Genomic DNA, 19,593 nt, shown 5'->3' with positions numbered 1-19,593 from the left:
CGATGCTCCTGCTCCCATCCCCCATAACCTACTCTCCACTTTTCTTTCTCTTCCCCTTCTTACAAATCCCAGTTAGCGAATTCATGTTTGCTTGTAGTATACAACTCCTTACTTGTACCTAGCAATCTCTTAGCCTACTGCATCTAACTACCTATCCCACTAAAAAAAAAAAGGTTCTATTGTTAATACTATTGCATTTATTACTTTTGATTAAATTATATTCGATCTGTCTTATAACCAGAAATTGTACAATGTTACTCTCTGTAATCTTCATGTAATCAATGTGTGGAACTTAATATTTGTATAATCTGTATGTGATGCTTTTCTCCCCAGGACTCCATTGAAAACGGGTTCTTTAGGCCCAGTGGACTATCCTGGTTAAACAACTGCAAATAAATAAATAAAATAAATAAGTGGATAATCGATGTTACCAGGGGCAGCTCGTGCTATAGGACTGCAGGACTGCAGCCCTCCCACCTGTAAAAATGAATAAATTCCCCACATAAAAAAGAAAAAAATGAAAAATCTTTAGTCCCAGACTCCGCACATGCATCCTTAGTTCTGACTGCTGTCAGAGGCAGACCAGAACTCCACACACACATGCATGCTCATTCCTGAACTCCAGACTGCTCTCTTAGGCAGTTCGGATAGGGAAGGCCAGAAACTCCACCCTTCCACCCCAGAGGTCTGTGTGGTGATGACCAGAAGGTCACCAGACTGCATCACCCATAGGCTGTGTGTGTGTGTGTGTGTGTGTGTGTGTGTGTGTGTGTGTGTCGGTGTGTGAAATGCCCCAGGTGCTACATGGTGGTGGGTAGAGATTAAGGCTTGAACCCTGTACCTTGGGCCCAAGTGGCAAGAGCCTGAATTCCCTACCCACCATTTGTTAAAAATTTGCAGATTTTTGCCTCATATTTGTTCTGTTCCTCATAAAATTTATGATTTCTGTATTTTTGTTTCTTGACACAGTGGTGCAGTGGTGCACTTGTAGCATTGCTGTCTGACAGCTACAGGTTCTTTGGTTTGATTATTGGCTGGGGAGTCATCTGTGTGGAGTCTTGCATGTCCTCCCTGTGTTTGTGTGAGTTTGCTCTGGTGTCCTCCCATCTTACAAAGACATGTGTTTGGAGTGTTTCTCCCTGGGCCTCTGCTGAAAATTGGCTTTTTTTCCACGTCAGACTTTCCTGGTTAACAAATGTTAAATAAAAATGACAAGCATTTGAATTTCAGACTTCATATTCTTCAGAAAGTAAATGGTTACACAAAACCTTTTATTCTAGCAATTTTTGAAGTTTATAAGATGGATATCTGAACCTTGTCCCTATTTTTGGGACTGTATTCCCCCATTCTTGGCTTCGTCCATGTTTTTTGTGCTAAGGTTGAGAGCTATGGTGAGAACTGAATTCACTGGATATGTTTTCCCCCATTACTGGCTTTGTCTTGTCTACTTGTTTTTTGCTAACAGGTTGAGAGCTATGGTGAGAACCGAATTCACTGAATATGTTTGGGGGGCTGTATTCCCCGTTATTGGCTTTGTTCAGGTGTTTTGTGCTAAGAGGTTGACAGCTATGGTGAGAACTTAATTTACTAAATGGTAGCCATTTAAGTTTCAGTCTTCCTCTCTTTCATAAAACAGATGATTTGGTGTAGTGGTATGTTGCTCTGACTGTTTTGCACAGTGTCCTGGGTTCAATACTTGACAATGAAATGTATGGTGGTAGCACAGCATTTTATTCTAACAACTTTTCAACATTATAGAAGTAATGTTTAAAATATATCCTTGTTTTTTGGGTTTTTGCCCCCCCCCCCACAATAAATTTTGTCTTTTTCCAGATTTCTTGTGCTGCAAAGTTCAGAGATACAGCTGAGTGTCAATTAAATTTTACAAGAAGCTGATAGCTGCAGGGGAACAAAAGTTGAGTGCTGCTTATGTTGAGTCTGCTTGCATTGTTAATAGACCAACAGGTAGCATACTTATTTTTGATGCAGAAGGCTCTCAGTTCTACTCCCACAGTAGGTAGATGCATTGCTGATACTGTACTGTGTTGTAAAGGGGGTGGATGCTGCAGTCTTTTTTGGCAAAGGTACCTGGCAACTATGAACCTGTTATCAGTTTGCCATACATTCCCTATTGCAATATTAATAGCTTAGCATTTTTAATGCTACATAGGCAATTTATTCCTCAAGGGCAACAGACACTCTTTTTGTAGATGAAACAAGGAAATATAAAGTTATTTGCTAGCAGCAACCTCTTCATTAGTTACAGATTTCTTTAATATGGAATTATTTAGATGACTTTTACTTCTGCAGAGATTGCGTATACTTACTGATAATGGTGGACTGTAGAAGTTTGAGTAGACTTTTATAATGGAAATGTTCTGAACTGGGCAGTTTTGTCATTATTGGTGCATGCATTTTGTTTCATTGTTTACTGTAAAAATGTTCTGAATTGGGCAGTTTTGTCATTATTGGTGGATGTGTTTTGTTTCATTGTTTACTGGAAAAATGTTCAAAACAATACATTTAAAACACCTACCAACAACTGTACTGTATTGTACAAGGAATATAATTTAGTACAATCAGGAAGGTGTATCAAAGAGCACATGTATGTTTCATGTGCAAGGGGCCTATGATTTGAAAACAGCCCAAAGTGAATCTTTATCTGCCACTGGCAAAATGTATTTTCTTTGAATGTGGGTTTCAATGCTATTTCATTGAATGTGAGTTTCAAGGGCAGAGAAGTTTTAATGCTAAGTCTGTTTTCACTGTGAGACTGCATTGCTTTGTTTAGCAGATGTCTTATTGTTTGTGTTGTAAAATGCAAAATAAAACTTTCAAATGAAATCCAAATCATCATAGAAGTAAAGCAGTATGCACATTAGTGTTTATGGTAAATGGAGTGAAATAGCCAAGTAATGGATCATTGGAATGGCTGCAGGGGGGAGGGCTCCATTCGACCATGATTTTGTGAGGGGGAAGGGCGGCAAACTCAAAGACAGCCCCAGCTGAACTATACCTCCCAACTGTCCAGATTTTCACAGAATGAATAGATTTTTGCTTCTTATTTTTGTTTGTTCCTCATAAAACTTGTGGTTTTCTGGAAAATCATTTAGGAATTAAGTCACTAAATAATGACACACTGAGTTTCAGACTTCATAATCTTCAGAAAAATTCATGCTAAAGTAAGACCTGTTATTCTGTCAACTGCCTCAGTTTGTACAAGAGCAATATTTAGTACTGTTTATATGTTCCCTCAATATATTTGGCCTTGTCCAGATTTATTGCATTAACAGGTTGAGAGGTGCATGCAAATAAATTGCTTTATAGAATTAGGCATAGCCAAACCTCTCAACTCTCCCCAATTTTGGCTCAAAATGTTGCTCTTCCCCTAATAATCCCTCCGCAAAATAGAAATTTTGGAAGAAAACATGGAGGGTTTACAATTAAAAAATAACTGTAATAATCATAGTTATAGATTACTTTTATTTCAGAAATGCATGTAGATTCTTTTTTGTTAGCTGCTCAAGTTAGCAGTACTAATATTAAAAAAGTGTCCCTTCTTTGACAGGTTCCCAGCTGTATTGTGTGGCTATTTTATATTTTTGCATCACATGTTTGGTCCATTTTTCATAAAATTATGTTTTTTTTGGCAAATTAGTGGAAAATCATTAAAGACTGAAGTTAGAAAATAATGACAGACATTTGAGTTTCAGATTTCATACTCTTCAGAAAATTCATACTAATGCAAGACCTACTATTCTATTATCTTTCTAAGTTTATAAGAGCAATATTTAAAATTTGTCCTTATTTTTGGGCCTTTGTCCCACTTCTATGTATGGCTTTGTCCAGATTTCTTGCTCTGAGGTTGAGAGGTATGGCAAATGTGTCAGGGCCATCACAGTCATCCAAAGACATTTCAAATTGTGACATACTTGTTGCACCCCACTCCCCCATGTAGTGACTCTGGATGTGTCCAAGTAAGGCAAGGAGCAATTATGCAGTGTAACTGTACAGAGTATCCCCCCATCCAAGGCAGACACAAGTACTAAAGTGGCTTTTCATCTGTTGTTGATTTTGAAGAATGGTCTGGTTTCTGTCATATTTTTGTACTGTTGATTTATGCTTATTACTCAGAAAGTGCCTGTTGCTCTGTGTTTAAGTAGCAATGCTTTAATGACCATCAGGTAAGCTTGTCTGAGATCATAACATGAAAGTAAGCTTTAATAAGCATACTGTTAAAGAATTGAAAACATTGAAAGCCTTTCTGTTGTTGCCATACAGAGAATACTTAACTAGATAATGTATAAGCCTTAGGTATTGAAATGCATATGACAGTATTTGTAATAAAGGACAGGATTACATTGTTTTAAGAAGCTCATTACACTTGTTGGAGACTTCCAATGATCTCTGAGGCTTTACCCGTAAACTAAACAGAATGCCATTCATGTGTAGTCCATAACATGTACAGTAATCCTTTAAGCAATGTATCTTGAGCTTGTTTCTTGTTTGCTTTTCATTTTTTACTTTGATCATGTTTTCCCCATGAAACAAGTAGATAGTTGTCAAGCAGCAGGTCTTTTTTGGATAAGAAACATTTTTACAAGTGGGGGCATCACAGAAATCGCTACTTTCAGCATGTTACTTGGTACTTTAATAAAGATAAATATAAATTATAATTAGAACTGCAGTGCAAGGAGAAGTGGTTTGAGATGAGCGCTTGATTTTGACTGGCATTCCAGTAATACATTTAAAAAGTAATTTATTTTTTCATGCCTCACAACCTTTTTGTTCCCATCTAGATATTAAGTAAGCTGTCATGCAGCCAATGCAGTGAAATATTTTTATTCTTTTACACTTCATTATGTCTTGATTGTACACTCATAATGATAGTTTGGCACCCAGGGCAGCATATTTAATTAAAGTTAGTTTTTGTGGTTTTGAGCATAGCTCCTCCCCTTTCTAGTTGGCCACACCCCTTCCCATTGACCCCACCCATTCAGCTGTCTCCTGCAGCCCCCCTTTGATTTGAAGTCACCAGCCGCTACTGATACATATATATATATATATATATATATATATATATATATATATATATACAACTTTCTTTTCCTTATACAGATATATGTACATAGCTATATATACATGCCCAAGAGCGCCCTGTACATCAGCCTCATTCTCTCTCTCTTTTTCTGTTTTTAATATTTATTTCCTCACACACACACACACGCACACATACATATATATTGCTTTTTTTTTTCTTTTTTTTTTTTTTTTAATCAAGCCCCCTACTGGCCACTTGGCATGACCTGCAGATCAGCTCCAAAAGATCCTTCCTATTATTTTCATTATTTTATTATTTTTAAACAAAAATTCCTATGGCACACCAGCCATGTACAGATGACTAAAACCGTGACCTTTGACCTGGTTGCTGCCAGCTGCCTCTATCACAACGTGCTTGCTGACAGATTCTGCAGCCTCTAACAGCAGCATTTAGGTTAAATAGGGAGTGCTCACTTGCACCTGCCCCTGATGACGACTCATGTTTGTGGACAATGGGCCATTACCATGGTAAGTCATCGTTATGCATAACTGCTGCCTGTACAATCTACTAAGTTGCATGTGGGCTTTCTCTTTAGTAATTTTTACTTCTGTAAAATCTTAGAATGCATAAATGTACCTATTGTGTGTGTATAAATGTAAATAGAAAAGTAACTACTCTGTGTTTAACTGGAACTTTAGTATAATGCAATGTAAGCAAATTGAGCTTTTCTTCCTGTGCTTACACTGAAAATGAGTATTACCCAGTTGGATTTTCCCAGAAAATAAAGACAAACAAATAAATAGAGCCAAAAATTTCCCACTGACACAACTAAAGCTACACTTGCCATTAATTATATCCTCCCCACATTTCTTTATGGTACTCCCATCCTTACTAACCTTCAGACGTCACAAAAATCAAAACTTTTAAGTGAAACACCTGCTCTGGTAGAGTTTTTAGTTGAATCTAGAACAGAAGCAGCTGTTAAAAAAGGGATAATTAGAAGGGCATGTGACAAAAGGAGATACTGCCAGCACAGCTAGCTGGAATTTTGTAAATAATTATATGTCATTGGTGAATATAAAAATGATTTATACAGGATGCTTGTGCTACAAATTTATTAGAACTGCATGTCGTGTGTGCCTACCCAGTATCCCTATCAGCTACCCAGTATCCCTATTAATCAATAGATCTATTCAGGAAGCAACAGTGCCAGAGATTTGCAAATCCTTCTTCGCCATCCCCCTGCATAAAGGAGGGAACTCAACTGACCTATCAAACTTTCGACCAATTGCCATACTTTCTTCTCTCTCCAAAATACTTGTAAAATGTATACACTCACAACTCCTAAACTATCTCCTCCAGCAGAACCTTCTCACACCCACTCAACATGGCTTCTGCCCTAGCCACAGCACTTCTACAGCCCTTCTGTCATTTACACATACAATAGCAAAGGCCCATGATAAAAACAAATTTATATCCTGCCTTTTCCTCAACCTCTCTAAAACCTTTGACACTGTCTCTCATCCTTTACATCTAACTAAACTTTCTAACCTCAATCTATCTCCTTCCGCCCTAGCCTTTATTTCTAGCTACTTGTCTCATAGACAGCAATCTGTTTTATGCCTCACCTCCTGCTCACCCTACCTCCCAGTGACAACCGGGGTACCCCAAGGTTCCATCTTTTGTCCCTTCCTGTTCAATATCTTTACAAATGAACTTAATACGTCCTGCAAACAATCTGCTCTAATTCAATACACTGATGACTCTACTCTTATCTGGACTTCTAGCAATATCTCTGACCTTCACACTCTTACCCAGGACACTTTTCTATGCATTGAAAAGTGGCTGTCTGATAATTTACTCATCCTGAAACCCCAAAAAACAAACTCCTCCTATTCCTCCCTCATTCTCTGTCTCATCTGAAATCTACCTTTCTCATCACTACCTCCAATAACACCACCATTCAACCAGACTCCCACACAAAGCTTCTAGGTACCCATCATTGATGACAAACATATATTTAACCTACATATCCTTCAAAGTATAAAAAAACTCACCAAAAAACTTGGGTATGTTCTACCGAAACCATACATTTTTGACTTCTAATGCTAGACTCTCCTTGGCACAGGCTCTTCTCCCCTCCCTTCTCTGTGCCACCCCAATCCTCACTAATATTCAATCTACTACCCTGGCCAAACTCCAACAAACTTACCACAAAATAGCAAGATTCGTCACAAACTCCCCTTATAACTCACACCATTGCCTCACACTCAACTCTCTACAATGGCTAGAACTTCCACAACAACTCCTTCTATCTCAGTTTCAAATTACTCACGCCATGCTTTACAAACCATCCTCCTGCCCTGCTCTGTCTTCCATAGTATCCCCCTATACTCCCACTCGCAAACTCCGTACCACTAACCAGCAACTCCTTGACATCTATCAACCTAAGAAAACTATTGGTAAACTTCTGTATAAATCCACTGTATACCAAGCCTGAAATAAACTTCCATCCCACATACGCTCCATTACACACCCTATACACTTTAAGAAAGAACTCGGGCTTCACTTACTAAACACCAAAACTTGTAATTGTCATGACCCTACCTAACTCCACTACTATCCATTATCAATTCTTCTAAAATTTTCTACAATCTTTGCCATCATACTTGCCTTAGCATCTTAATCTACCTCCTGATACCCCTTTCACTCCATACATGCATTATCATCTCTCACACCTCACAATGTGAACTGTTCCTAAAATACTACTACTTAATATACACAGTACTACACAACTTCAAAACTGTTATTAATATCATAACAAAAAAAGGGGGGGTTACTACTATTTACTTTTGTGTATATATCTGCTGATATGTTTTACCTTATTTTTCTTGTCTAACCACTGTGAATTTCTATGAATTTGTATTTGCAAACTGCAATTTGTATCTATTGTAAACCAAATTTTTGTGTATGGTATAATGTCTGTAACTGGAGCTTTTCTCCTCGAGTCTCCACTGAAAATGGGTCTCTGGCCCCGATGGACAAACCCAGTTAACAAATGTCAATAAATAAATAAATAAATAAATAAATAAACAAATAAATAAATAAAATATCTAAATGCTTGTACAGACATGTGTGTTGAAAAGGTATTTGTAGAGTGCAGTGTTTAAAATGTAACCACAGTGTGCACTACTGGAAGAGAACAGAAATGTACATGCACTATTGTTAACTGTTTAATTGTATATATTTTAATAGTAAAAACTGGAATACAGGAGGTTAACCTCAGTCCAGCAAACTTTAGAAAAATATCTGAAATTAAATAACTTTACGGGCCCAGGCCATAAAGATGGTACCTTTCAGTTCTCAATACAGCTAGAGACACAAGGTCTGTACTAGGAAGCTTTCTGTATTGTCCTTGGAGTGAGCTAATTGCTACTTTTAAAGCATGAAGGAATGCAATTGTTTTATGACTTCCAGTATCTGTCAAAGATCCAAGAAAAAGCCCTAGTCTGTATATTTTTACAGGTAGATGCTAAATGCTGTCAGCTTCTAGCAATGGTGGTTTTGGCCTGGGAACTAGAAGCCAGATGACAAGAAGTGATGTCATCCTGCAAGCTAATCCAGCAGTAATATTTGGGATATTATTTTGAGAAGTCTCTTAGTGAGACAGAGCATTCTGCATTCTGTCTTGGACCTGACAACAACACAATAAGAACCACATCTGCCTTGCTCTAATGAAGTACGTTTCTAGGGAACAGTACAGTATAACTCTCTTAGATACATTCAGGTATATAGTGAAGTTTAGTTTAGATGTTTTTCTTTATTTGTGTGAGCCTGTACTGCAATGTTATTTTAAATATTTCCTCTGGTTTTGAACACTCATGTCACTGTGAATGTATACTTAGCATTGTTTTGTTCTTTTATTATTTATTAGTAAATCTATTTAAACCTTTCATTGTGACTGATCTGTGTGGAGATATTTATGTTTTGATAGTAATTGCATATTTATTTAGTGACACTGCGTGGGGCACTCCTAATAGCCTTGCTCTTGGTCAGACTACTATTTGTATTAGCATTAATATTACACAGTAAAATTGGACACCCTTTGTTAACGGGCTTAAAGTAGCTGATAAGGGGTTCTGGTGGCAGTGGCAACTACCTTATAGTCTAGGAAGAAGGGGACATAGCTAGTAAACCTGTGCCAGCCTTTACCAGGTGTGTGTGTGTGTGTATGTGTGTGTGTGTGTGTGTGTGTGTGTGTGTGTGTGTGTGTGTGCGTGTGTGCGTGTGTGTGTGTGTGTGTGTGTGTGTGTGTGTGTGTGTGTGTGTGTGTGTGTGTGTGTGTGTGTGTGTGTGTGTAAAACAAATCTCCATGTGTGTGTGTGTGTGTGTGTGTGTGTGTGTGTGTGTGTGTGTGTGTCCGTTTCTTGGGCAGGTACACAAATCACTGGTTGGACAGAGAGGGTGCTGACTTGGAACCCAGGCTAAATAGTCAACTCTATAGCTGTGCCAGTGGGGATTCTGATTGGGGATCTGGAGAAAGAGGAAGAAACCACCAGTGGACTGACTGTGGTCTCAGTGTGCTCTTAAGGGAAATTGCACTTGATGTAGAGAGCTGCATCTGGAAATACTGTGTGTGTAGTTGCATCCTCTCATTGAACATCCACCACTGTTGCCAGTGGTGAGAATTGAGGCTCCTTGATTACTGGTCCAGTGGTGGGTCATTACAGGGCATATAAAATATTGCATGATAACTATAAGACTCAATCAGAGGAGGTTAGAAAAGATTAGAAAGACAGACTGGAAAAGCAATTTACAAGAAAATAATGGGAAAACATATGTATGGCTCTCAAGTATGTTACCAAGTCCAGAAGAGTTAGGATTTTTATTTGGAAATGTTTGCATAGGTATGTTTATACCCCAAGCAGACAAAGAATTTTTCCTCAAGTAGATAGCAAATGTTGGAGGTGTGATGGAGAAGAAAAAAGTAACTGGGAACATATGTTTTGGATGTGTAATGAGTTGGCAGATTTTAAAAATTCCCTACAGATTACACTAACTGACATATTGGGTGAGCAAATGTCTGTAAGAAAGAAAACAATTCTTTTGAGCTGTGATACAGAACCTGAATTGCCTAGACATAGTTTGTCCTTATTAAGCGTATTTCTGTTGGCTGCCAAAAAAGCAGTTACTAAAAAGATGAAATCAAATTTTACACCAGCTATTTTTGGGGTATTCAATATTATGACAGAGATAAAAAAGGGAAGGAGCAAATTATGTAAAAGTAAATGGAAGTTGTAGAAAAAAAATACATGCAAAATAATGTTTAGGAGGAGAGAGGTTTAAGGGAAGCAGGAATTCAGCAGTTTGTTTTGTAATGTTGGACTGATGATAGTAGCAAAGAAAATATGTGTGATACATATTGTATTTAAATGGAAAAATGTAAAAATGTTTTGTTTTCTTTTTTGATAACATTTGTTTGCTTATGTCTTAAGTGATAATTTAATAAAGATTAAAAAAAAATACAAAAAAGTTGCTAAATTTGCATCAGATTCTCCTTTCAGAACCCACCAGTGTATAGCACAAAAAAGCCTAAACTGGTTAGAACTACCCCTTCGACTGACATATACACAACTTGCCACCTATAAAATTACCCAGAATCCATATGTTTATCCAGCACTCAATAGTATTCTACACAACTATATTCCCAGTTATAATGATCCAGTGACCAAAAACTCAGATTTGTGTACAAACCTATCATATCTGCTGTGCATTGTCTGCACTCATACTGCATTGCTAAGGCCTGGAACTCCTTATCTGTATCCCTCAAATCAATACCCTCCCTCCCATCCTTCAAAACCATTCTGAAAACTTCCTAGCCAAAAGCTGTCTCTAATGTTACTCTACACCAGGATAAACTATAGCCCTAAATATGAAAAATACCTGTTTATACCTTAAATGTCCTAACTCTCCATTCTCCTTGCTTCTATCAATTTATCTCCCCTGGCTTTCTCTCTAAATATACCCTACACCTGCTTTTTTTCACTTCATATTGCAGTTACTGTTTGTGTTATACTAACTTATTTTTAATCTCTCTGTAACCTGGCAAAAATTTCTCTAACTATTAAATCATTGTTATATAACTTGCATCTATTCTTAACCATTGTTTTAATATTATGTCTAATTTGATGTAAATATTTGAACTGTAGTTGTTTTTTGTACTGTTTTAAAGACTATAAAATTATTGCTCTTAAAATATTTTTGTAATACTTTGGAGATTTTCACCCCAAACCTCTACTGAAAATGATCTTCTATCTAATCAGACTTCACCAGTAATCAATGTCAGTAAATAAGTCAATAAATAATAAACAAGTGTAGACATGGCACAGATGATAGCCTCAGTGTCACAAAAGAGGAGACCCCAGCATATGTGTGTAGTATGTCATGGAAAAAGTTATATGCCATTGGGAGATCACCGTGGACACCGTGACAGTGTGTCATCATCATCAACATCATCACCATCATCAGCCCTATTTTTTTCCCATTTTCTACATGGAGTCAGGGTGTTGTGTTAACTGTTGCCATCTCTCTCTATTCAGTGTCACTCTCCTGCCTTCGTTGTCACTCTTACCTGACTGTTGCAGGTCTTCTCCCACACAATTCAATCACCTCTTTGTTGGATGCCCTCATTTCCTCTTGCCTTCTTCTTGTCTGTCCCAAATATTTTTCACCAGATTGTCTTCTACTTTTCTGCACATATGTCAAAACCACAGAAATCTGTTCCCTTTGATCTTTTCCACAACTGGAGCTACTTTGGCTTCTGCTCCTATGTCCTCATTTCTTTGTCTGTCCCACAGTGAACATCCTACCACCTATCTCAGGCCCTTCATTTCCATCACCTTTAGCTTCCTCATCTTCTCTGCCTTTACTACGCAGGTTTTTGTACCATACAGTAGTACTGGTAACACCACTGTTTTGTACACCTTACGTCTGAACTTCTTTGGCATTCTTTTGTCGTACACTACACCTGATAGTCTATGCCAGTTGGCTGCAGGCCCTCTGATTCTAGCTTTCAGTTTCTCATTCAGACTCCTCAACCACCCCTCTCAGATACTTGAAGCTGTTAACCTGTTCCAGTGTACCATACCAGTGCATTCCAGTGTATATAGTGAGCATGCAATCAGATGGCCCAAGTCAACACTACTGGTCATGGGTTGAGGAAATTTTGTAGGGCTTAATAGTATAACGTGAAATCTTCAAAGAGTTCACATTATACACAAGTGCAAACTCAAGCTATACACATTGTCAGATGTAGGGGATGGGCAAGTGGTTATCATACATGCATGCAGAGCTTGTGCTTGAAAACACACAAAGTGAAATGAACAAAAAACAACATGCAGGTGATAGTAACCATGGAGGAGGATCAGCAGGCTCACAGGATGGATCATGGAGGAAGGACATGCAGTGGACAGTCTAAGTGATATAGGAAATATCTGACAGGATCAGGGAAAAGATGGCAGCATTAAGCAAGCAGATGAGACTGGTACAGAGGCAGTAGTGAAGACACTGCCCACCATACCTCACAACCTCTTAGCCCAAGAAATCTGGACAAAGCCTGACAAAATGGGTGATCAAAGGCTCAAAAATAGGGACAGATTTTAAATATTTATCTTATAAATTTGGAAGGTTGCTAGAACAATAGGGTTTGTGTTAACATAAAGTTTCCTAAGGATTTGAAGTCTTAAACTCAAATGTATGTCATTATTTAATTAATTTAATCTTCAGATCATCCCAGTAATTTGCTAGAAAACTACAGATTTATGAGGAATAGATAAAATATATGAGGCAAAAAGCTGGACAGTTGAGAGGTATGCTGCCCACCCACAGAAGAACTGAGTAGAGGAGCAAGCTATATTTTGTGGTGTAACACTATTCTACAACAACAGTATGCACACAAACAATGGAATAGGATAGCAAGTGAGGTAGACAGTTTGCAAGGTATGCAAGGGATTCACTGTAAAGCAATGACATGCAAAAGACAACACAGACAGCAGAGCATAAATGAAAGGAGGACTACCATGCTGCACTTTGTTCTTTTGCCTTTCACTAGTGCCTCCAGGTACATTTCTTTTGGTGTCCAAGGCTGTGTCGAATACATGTGTGCAACGTGCTAGCTCTCCTCCATGGACATGACCAGTACTTGGTTCCACTTGCTCCCCTCCATTTACATGACCAGTACCTGGTTCTGTTTGGAAGTCCTGAGGGTCAGCACTAGTACCGGTAAATCTGTAATGGAGTATCAGTCACAGTATCTGCATGGCATTATACTGGACAGTATTTTCTAGGACTCACATCTCTGGGGAGTTAGCAGTTGCTACAAGTTGGCCCATGGCCTTTAGGATTTCTCACATGTTTGATTTGCACTGAGGGGACTAGATCTTCTACCCCTTCCTATACCTTGGCAGCTACAATATTTTGTTATAATGCAGATAGCACCTCACTTGTTCTCCCAATGATGACTTGTGGACCCTATCCCTGATCAGGACTGCCTGCACTGTTGGTGAACTATGCAGAGCCAAGGTAACAGGGGACATGGATGTGTGGACCAACAACTACATTTACTAAAGTGTAATCACTCAGAATTCCTTTGGTACATTCTTTCAGCACAGTTGTGGTACATGAGTTAATTGTCCTTCTTACAGGCAACTTCTGCTGTATAACAAATGGCTACACTCCATATATCTAGTATGATGCAATACAGAAGATAATACTTTTTCAGACCAGTACGCAAATACATTGAGCATGAACCATGGTCCCCAGAAATGTTATATCAGAATTATTTACCATCCAAAAACACAGAGATTGTAAATCCATCAATGCAGCAGTGGTGAAGTGCACCAGTGTATAAGTACTCTGTCATAGTCTGAACATTTAACACAGACATATGGCAAGGGTTTGCATAAGAATAAATTATGATATGCTATATCCCTGTATACTTATAATTTTATCTATTTATTTATTTATTTGCATTTGATTACTGGCTAAGTCCTACTGTATAGAAGTCCATTTTCTATGTAGTCCTGGGGAGAAAAGTTCCAAATTATTACAAAACATTTTACAAAATAATTTTACAATCTTCAAAAATAAAACAAAAAGATCTGCAGTTTAAATAATTATGACAAATTAGACATGATATGAAAACATATGTTAAGAACTGATACATGTCATATGAATGTCATTTTAATATTTAGAGAAACTTTACACAGCCTGTAGAGAAATTAAAGGTAAGTTAGTCAAATGCAAACAGGAACTGTAATATGAAGTGAGGAAACCAAAACCTTATTTCTGTATACAAACCCAAACGACCTCTTGGCCACCTCCTTCTTTCTTATACTATAGCAAAAAAATGGAACTTACTTCCTTCCCTTCTAAGACTCACTACAAGTTATGAACAATTCAAATCTCTTCTCCATTCTCACCTCTCCCAAAACTGGAAGTGCAATTGTATACTTCCTACCTAGATCTTATTAGATCTCTGTTTCATATTTTTCCTACCTAGATCTTATTAGATCTCTGTTTCATTTTTCCCCCCGCCGACCCTTCTTCTTCAAACTCTCCCCTCAGCTCCCCTCCCTCTACTTCTTTATCTCCTCTCTCTCCCCTGCTTTTTTCTCCTCCCCCCGGCCTACATACATGTCTTGACTTACTAATGTATCTTTCGCCTTTTTCATAAGATGTGCTTTTAGACTCAAACCTATTTCTTCTACTCTATTTTTCCTTGCTTCTCCTTCACTTCCCCCCTGATTTACGTCTCTTGCATTCTAGATCTATGTATAATCTATTCTCATGTCTCTCTTCTATGCTAACAATACAGTATACTGCCATAAGTACTATGTTTTTAGAAATTATTAATGGTGTTATCCTGCTATAACACTGTATGCTATGTGTGCAATGTATTTCTTACGTATACTACCATAAGTACTATGTTTTTAGAAATTGTTAAAGGTGTTATCCTGCTATAACACAGTGTGTTGTGTGTGCAATGTATTATTAATATGGAGCTTTTCTCCCCGGGCCTCCACTGAAAACGGGCTTTCGAGCCCAGTGGACTTCCCCGGTTATCAAACTGGAAATAAATAAATAAATAAATAAAAACAGGCTTATGGTAAACCTAAATAAAAATGGTGCAGTCAAAATTCTAAACAGCGGTAAATGTCAATCTCCCTAACTACTCATTGTGTATAAATTTAACAGAGTTCATACTGGCTGAGTTCAACTCTCCAGTATGAAATTCCATTTGGTGTTCTTAATAGGAAGTTACTACCAGTGCAGTCTCCATTTATGCACCTGACATTATTAATTTTTTAATCAGTCTTTTCTCCACATTTGTGTAACCATTAAATTGGTAAGGGATGAGGGATGCAGCACAGCCACAATTTTTAAATATATGAGCAAGTTAACAGTTTAATCAGTTGTTTTATCTTGTTAAAACATCTGAAGTTTGTAAAACAACAAGACACAGATTAAGTGCAAAGGTAAGTAGATGACACCCCAGTGAACATGCGCTATGCAACTTTTATGCATTAGTATTGACTTAGGATGGGTAAGATGTAGCTGGAAAAGGTCACAGTAGACGGCAACGCTCCAACAAAAAATATTGCAAATGAAATAATGTTCATAGCTAAAACAATGCTATTTGACAAATTTCCCAACAAAATATGCTGCAGTGATTTCATTCAATGGAATCACTGTTAATCAATGAATGGTGCTGGGTACTAGACCATCTGCCTAGTCCCAACTCTCTGGATTGTTTTAACATGTTTTAGGTCTTATGCAGCTTTATAGATTTGCAAGCCAATTTTCTTCCATTTTAGTTTTTTCTTTCCATCTCCCCATAGCTCTGTGAGCCTGACATTAAAATACAGAAGTAATGGGGTATAACAGTGAAGACCCTTACATGGAAGGTGCAGGGTGGATTGTCCCCTGCAGAAAATGTTTAAAGTTATCTTAATAGTTTTGGTGAGTACATTGTTTGATAAGTTTGACTTGTCCAGTTTGCTGTTAGGAGGTTTTTTATTTGGGGACTCTTAATGGATCCCATTTGAATCAGTACATTCTGCATTTTAAACAAATGTTGATGACAGACAGAACTAAATCATTCTAATCCATTTAAAAAAATATGTGAACTTTTCTAATTCTAATTAGCATTTCATGAAATTCTGCCAATTTTGATGAGAAATTAATGTATGCACTTTGTAGCAGTTTACTGGCTTGGCTGATCTGACATTTAATGCAGGAGAGGAGGGTAGTCATTCTGATGGTCATTTTGGATGTTGGCAGGTATATCCATCAATGGATCACCAGTAAATCTTAAAGACACAGACTGGACATTGGTCTCTTTAAGATAAACAATATGATGCCCATGAGAAGTACTTTAAATGTGCTGAGATTCAATGAAGTCTGCTGCAAGCCAGAAGCTCAGACAAACAGTGGGTAGTGGGTAACACTACCCTAGACCTAGTTCTTTTTCATATGAGGTGTCTAGAGAATTGGTAAGAGCCTTTCAGGCTTTAATTGATGAAATGAAATTTTCAGTCATTCTGGAACTCTAGACTCCAGATTACAGCACCAGTAAAAAATACATTTATTAACCTCTGCTTTATGCCTCAATCCCTGTTAAGAAAGATGGAATTTTTGTGTTTGCAATAATTTTAGTGCTGCTAAGAACATTTCAGAAAGTTGCCATATCCCATGGTAGAACAACGTGCAATGATTTCTTACAGCCTGACTTAAGTAAGTCTTCACCACTGAGCAATATCTGTTTTGTCATAGATACCACATTCTGTCTGCACTGAAAGTTGTCAGCCTGGATATCAAAAGGTTTTACGTCGAGAACAGCCCCCCTGTTGCTTTGACTGCATAGCTTGTTCCAAGGGAGAAATCACCAATCAAACTGGTAAATATTGTCAACTACTATTTTTGTAGTATACAAGTTGCTTTTGAATTATAACCAGAATACATTAAGACCATGAAATAGCTTTGCAAATTAAACAAGCATTTAGGTTCTAAATGAAACACAAAACCCATGTACAAATAAAGTCCTAACAAAAGGTGTCTCAGGCGGATCCACTGTAAAACTAGAATTTATTGAACTTTAAAAAATAAAAAAGATTAGCACTTTTGTTTGCTTTTTATGAACTTCATCAGATGTTGATGATCTGATGAAGTTCATAAGAAGTGGACAAAAGCACTAATCTTTTTTATTTTGTGTTTTTTAAAGTTCAATAAATTGTAGTTTTACCATGAATCTGCCTGAGCCAGCTTTTGTTTGAAACAATTAGGTTCTAACTGACCATGTTAAAGTATATATTCTGACATGAAAAGAGTATTTAATACAATGGATACTGTTTTGTTTTTCCCAGTGATGCTGTTGAACAAAACTATTGTGCATCATTTTCTGCTTTAAAGTCAAGCAACATAAACACGGTACAATGGAAACCAGGCAGAAGTTAAAAATTATTAACTTGCCAGTCTGACCTCAGTTATACATATTAGAAAATATGCTCACTAAAAAAAAAATACAATGTCAAGATGCATGGAGCTATTATCATCTCTTATTATCTTTCTCCCTTCCTCTTGTAATTTATTTGTTTCTTCACTATATATTAAGTTACAGTTGCTGTTGCGGGAGTGGCCATACTGGAACTCAGCCAGTGATTTTTTTTTTCTTTTTCTAATCTTGCAAACGACAACCTGCCATCACCAGCACCTCCTTTTCTCAAATTTTCTTCATGGGGTTAGAGAGTCAGCTGTTGCCACCTCACTTGATTTAGAGCCAGCTCCTACCGTTTTTGACAGTCATGCCTGATATCACAGGTCTTCTCTCACGCAATCCAGTCATTGGCTGGATGTCTTTATCCTGTTTTCTTCTTCCTGTCTCTCCCAAATCATCTTCACCAAATCACGGTCTTCTTTCCTGAACATGTCCCTGAAACACAGTAATCTGTTCTCTTTGACATTCTCTGTAATTGGAAGTCCTTTGGCTTTAGATCTGTTGTTTTCATTTCATTGTCTACTCCAGAGTGTGTATCCTACCACCCATCTAAGGCACTTGATGTTCATCACCTCTAGCTTCCTCATCTGCTCTGCCTTTACTGCTCTGGTTTCTGTTGAATACAAATGTACTGATGTCACCACTGTTTTGTACACCTTGCTTTCAGCTCCTTTGGCACTCTTCTGTCATACACTACCCGTAACACTGTGCCAGTTGGCTACAACACCTCTGATTCCTGCCTTGACTTCCTCATTCAGATTTCCCTTCTCCTCAACAAACCCTCTGAGATACTATTAACCCATTCCACTATTTCCTTTCTATCTAAATTTTTAAATTATTCTGATTTGCCCCATTTACTGTTGTGACTGTTTTACTCAGCTTCATCCCATGTGCTTTCTGTTTTCCACTCCAGTCCCATATCATTTACTGAAGTTGCTGCTCAGAGATTGTTTGCAATGCCATATTATCTGCATATTGCAGCTTTGCTGATGTGCTCCCTCTGACCTGTTTGTTAATATATCACATCACAAGCATGGACACCCATGGGTTTAGGCATGAAACCCTGATGCATAACCACTCCCAATGGGAATCACTGTTTGAGTCCAAACAATGTATTGACTTGTATTATTGGGTCCTAGTACATTGCCTGCACTACTTCTATTAATGTTTTGGGGACTTTGAACCACAGCAGGACTACCCAAATTGGCAGTCTTGGGACGTTATTATCTGCTTTTTCAGGTATAGGAATGCTCAAATTGGATTCTTTCCATGTCTTTAGCTTCATCTCTACCCTGTTTTACTGCAAATGTCAGGTCTTTTGAGCTGCATCCTCATCTGAATCTGACCTGCTCATCTCCCATTTTACTTTCTCCTGTTCTGCGCATTTGTTTATCAGATATGGCTGCCAGTACTTTCATGCAGTGTAATAGGAGTTTCATACCTCTATACCACCCATAGTTATGAATGTCTCTTTTGTTCTTATACACTGACTTTAGAATGCTTATTCTTCAGTCACTTGAGCTGTGCCTTTCTTTCTGTACTACTAGGAGTACCGTCAATGGTCATTTCTACTCAAGCTTGCTCAATATTTTAGTCATGTCCACCTTGACTTATCTGAGCCTGCTGTTTTCCCCATCATTTTCCTTAGTGCTGTTCATACTTCTAAGGTGAGTTTTTCCTCTTTTATCGTTGTCTGCATATGGAACAATACTGCTTCTGAGAGGTTTCATTTATTCATAAGCTAATGGAAATACTCCTTCCATCTGCTTTTGATGCCCTATGAACTATTGAGCAGATTGTTACTGACATCCCTTTATCTGTCCATCTTTGCCTAGCAACCGAGAACTTTCTTTGCACTGCCTGCTAAGTCATATTCCAGAAGTTGGTAGAGTACCTCTGATGCCACTTTCTTTGCTACTGCGATTACTCTTTTAGCCTGCTTTTTTAGCCAACTAATACTTCTTCTTAGCCCGGTCTGTCTTTTTTATCTCACACTTTT

General features: G+C 37.8%; 1 protein-coding gene across 1 annotated transcript in view; it reads left to right on the top strand.

Annotated features, from left to right (window-relative positions):
* LOC122805994 (extracellular calcium-sensing receptor-like) overlaps positions 1-19,593 on the top strand; it is a 178,067-nt gene that overhangs the window by 126,040 nt on the left and 32,434 nt on the right. The window contains exon 4 of the mRNA XM_044076235.1: positions 16,874-16,997. Within this exon, the coding sequence (XP_043932170.1) occupies positions 16,874-16,997 (124 nt within the window). The remainder of the gene's footprint in view (positions 1-16,873; positions 16,998-19,593) is intronic.

The sequence above is a fragment of the Protopterus annectens genome, chromosome 7.part0 (assembly GCF_019279795.1).
Source record: "Protopterus annectens isolate FY-2018-M chromosome 7.part0, PAN1.0, whole genome shotgun sequence".
In the NCBI taxonomy this organism is placed as follows: Eukaryota; Metazoa; Chordata; order Ceratodontiformes; family Protopteridae; genus Protopterus; species Protopterus annectens.
The sequence above is the reverse complement of the archived record's forward strand: the minus strand, read 5'-3'. Positions and strand labels throughout refer to the sequence as shown.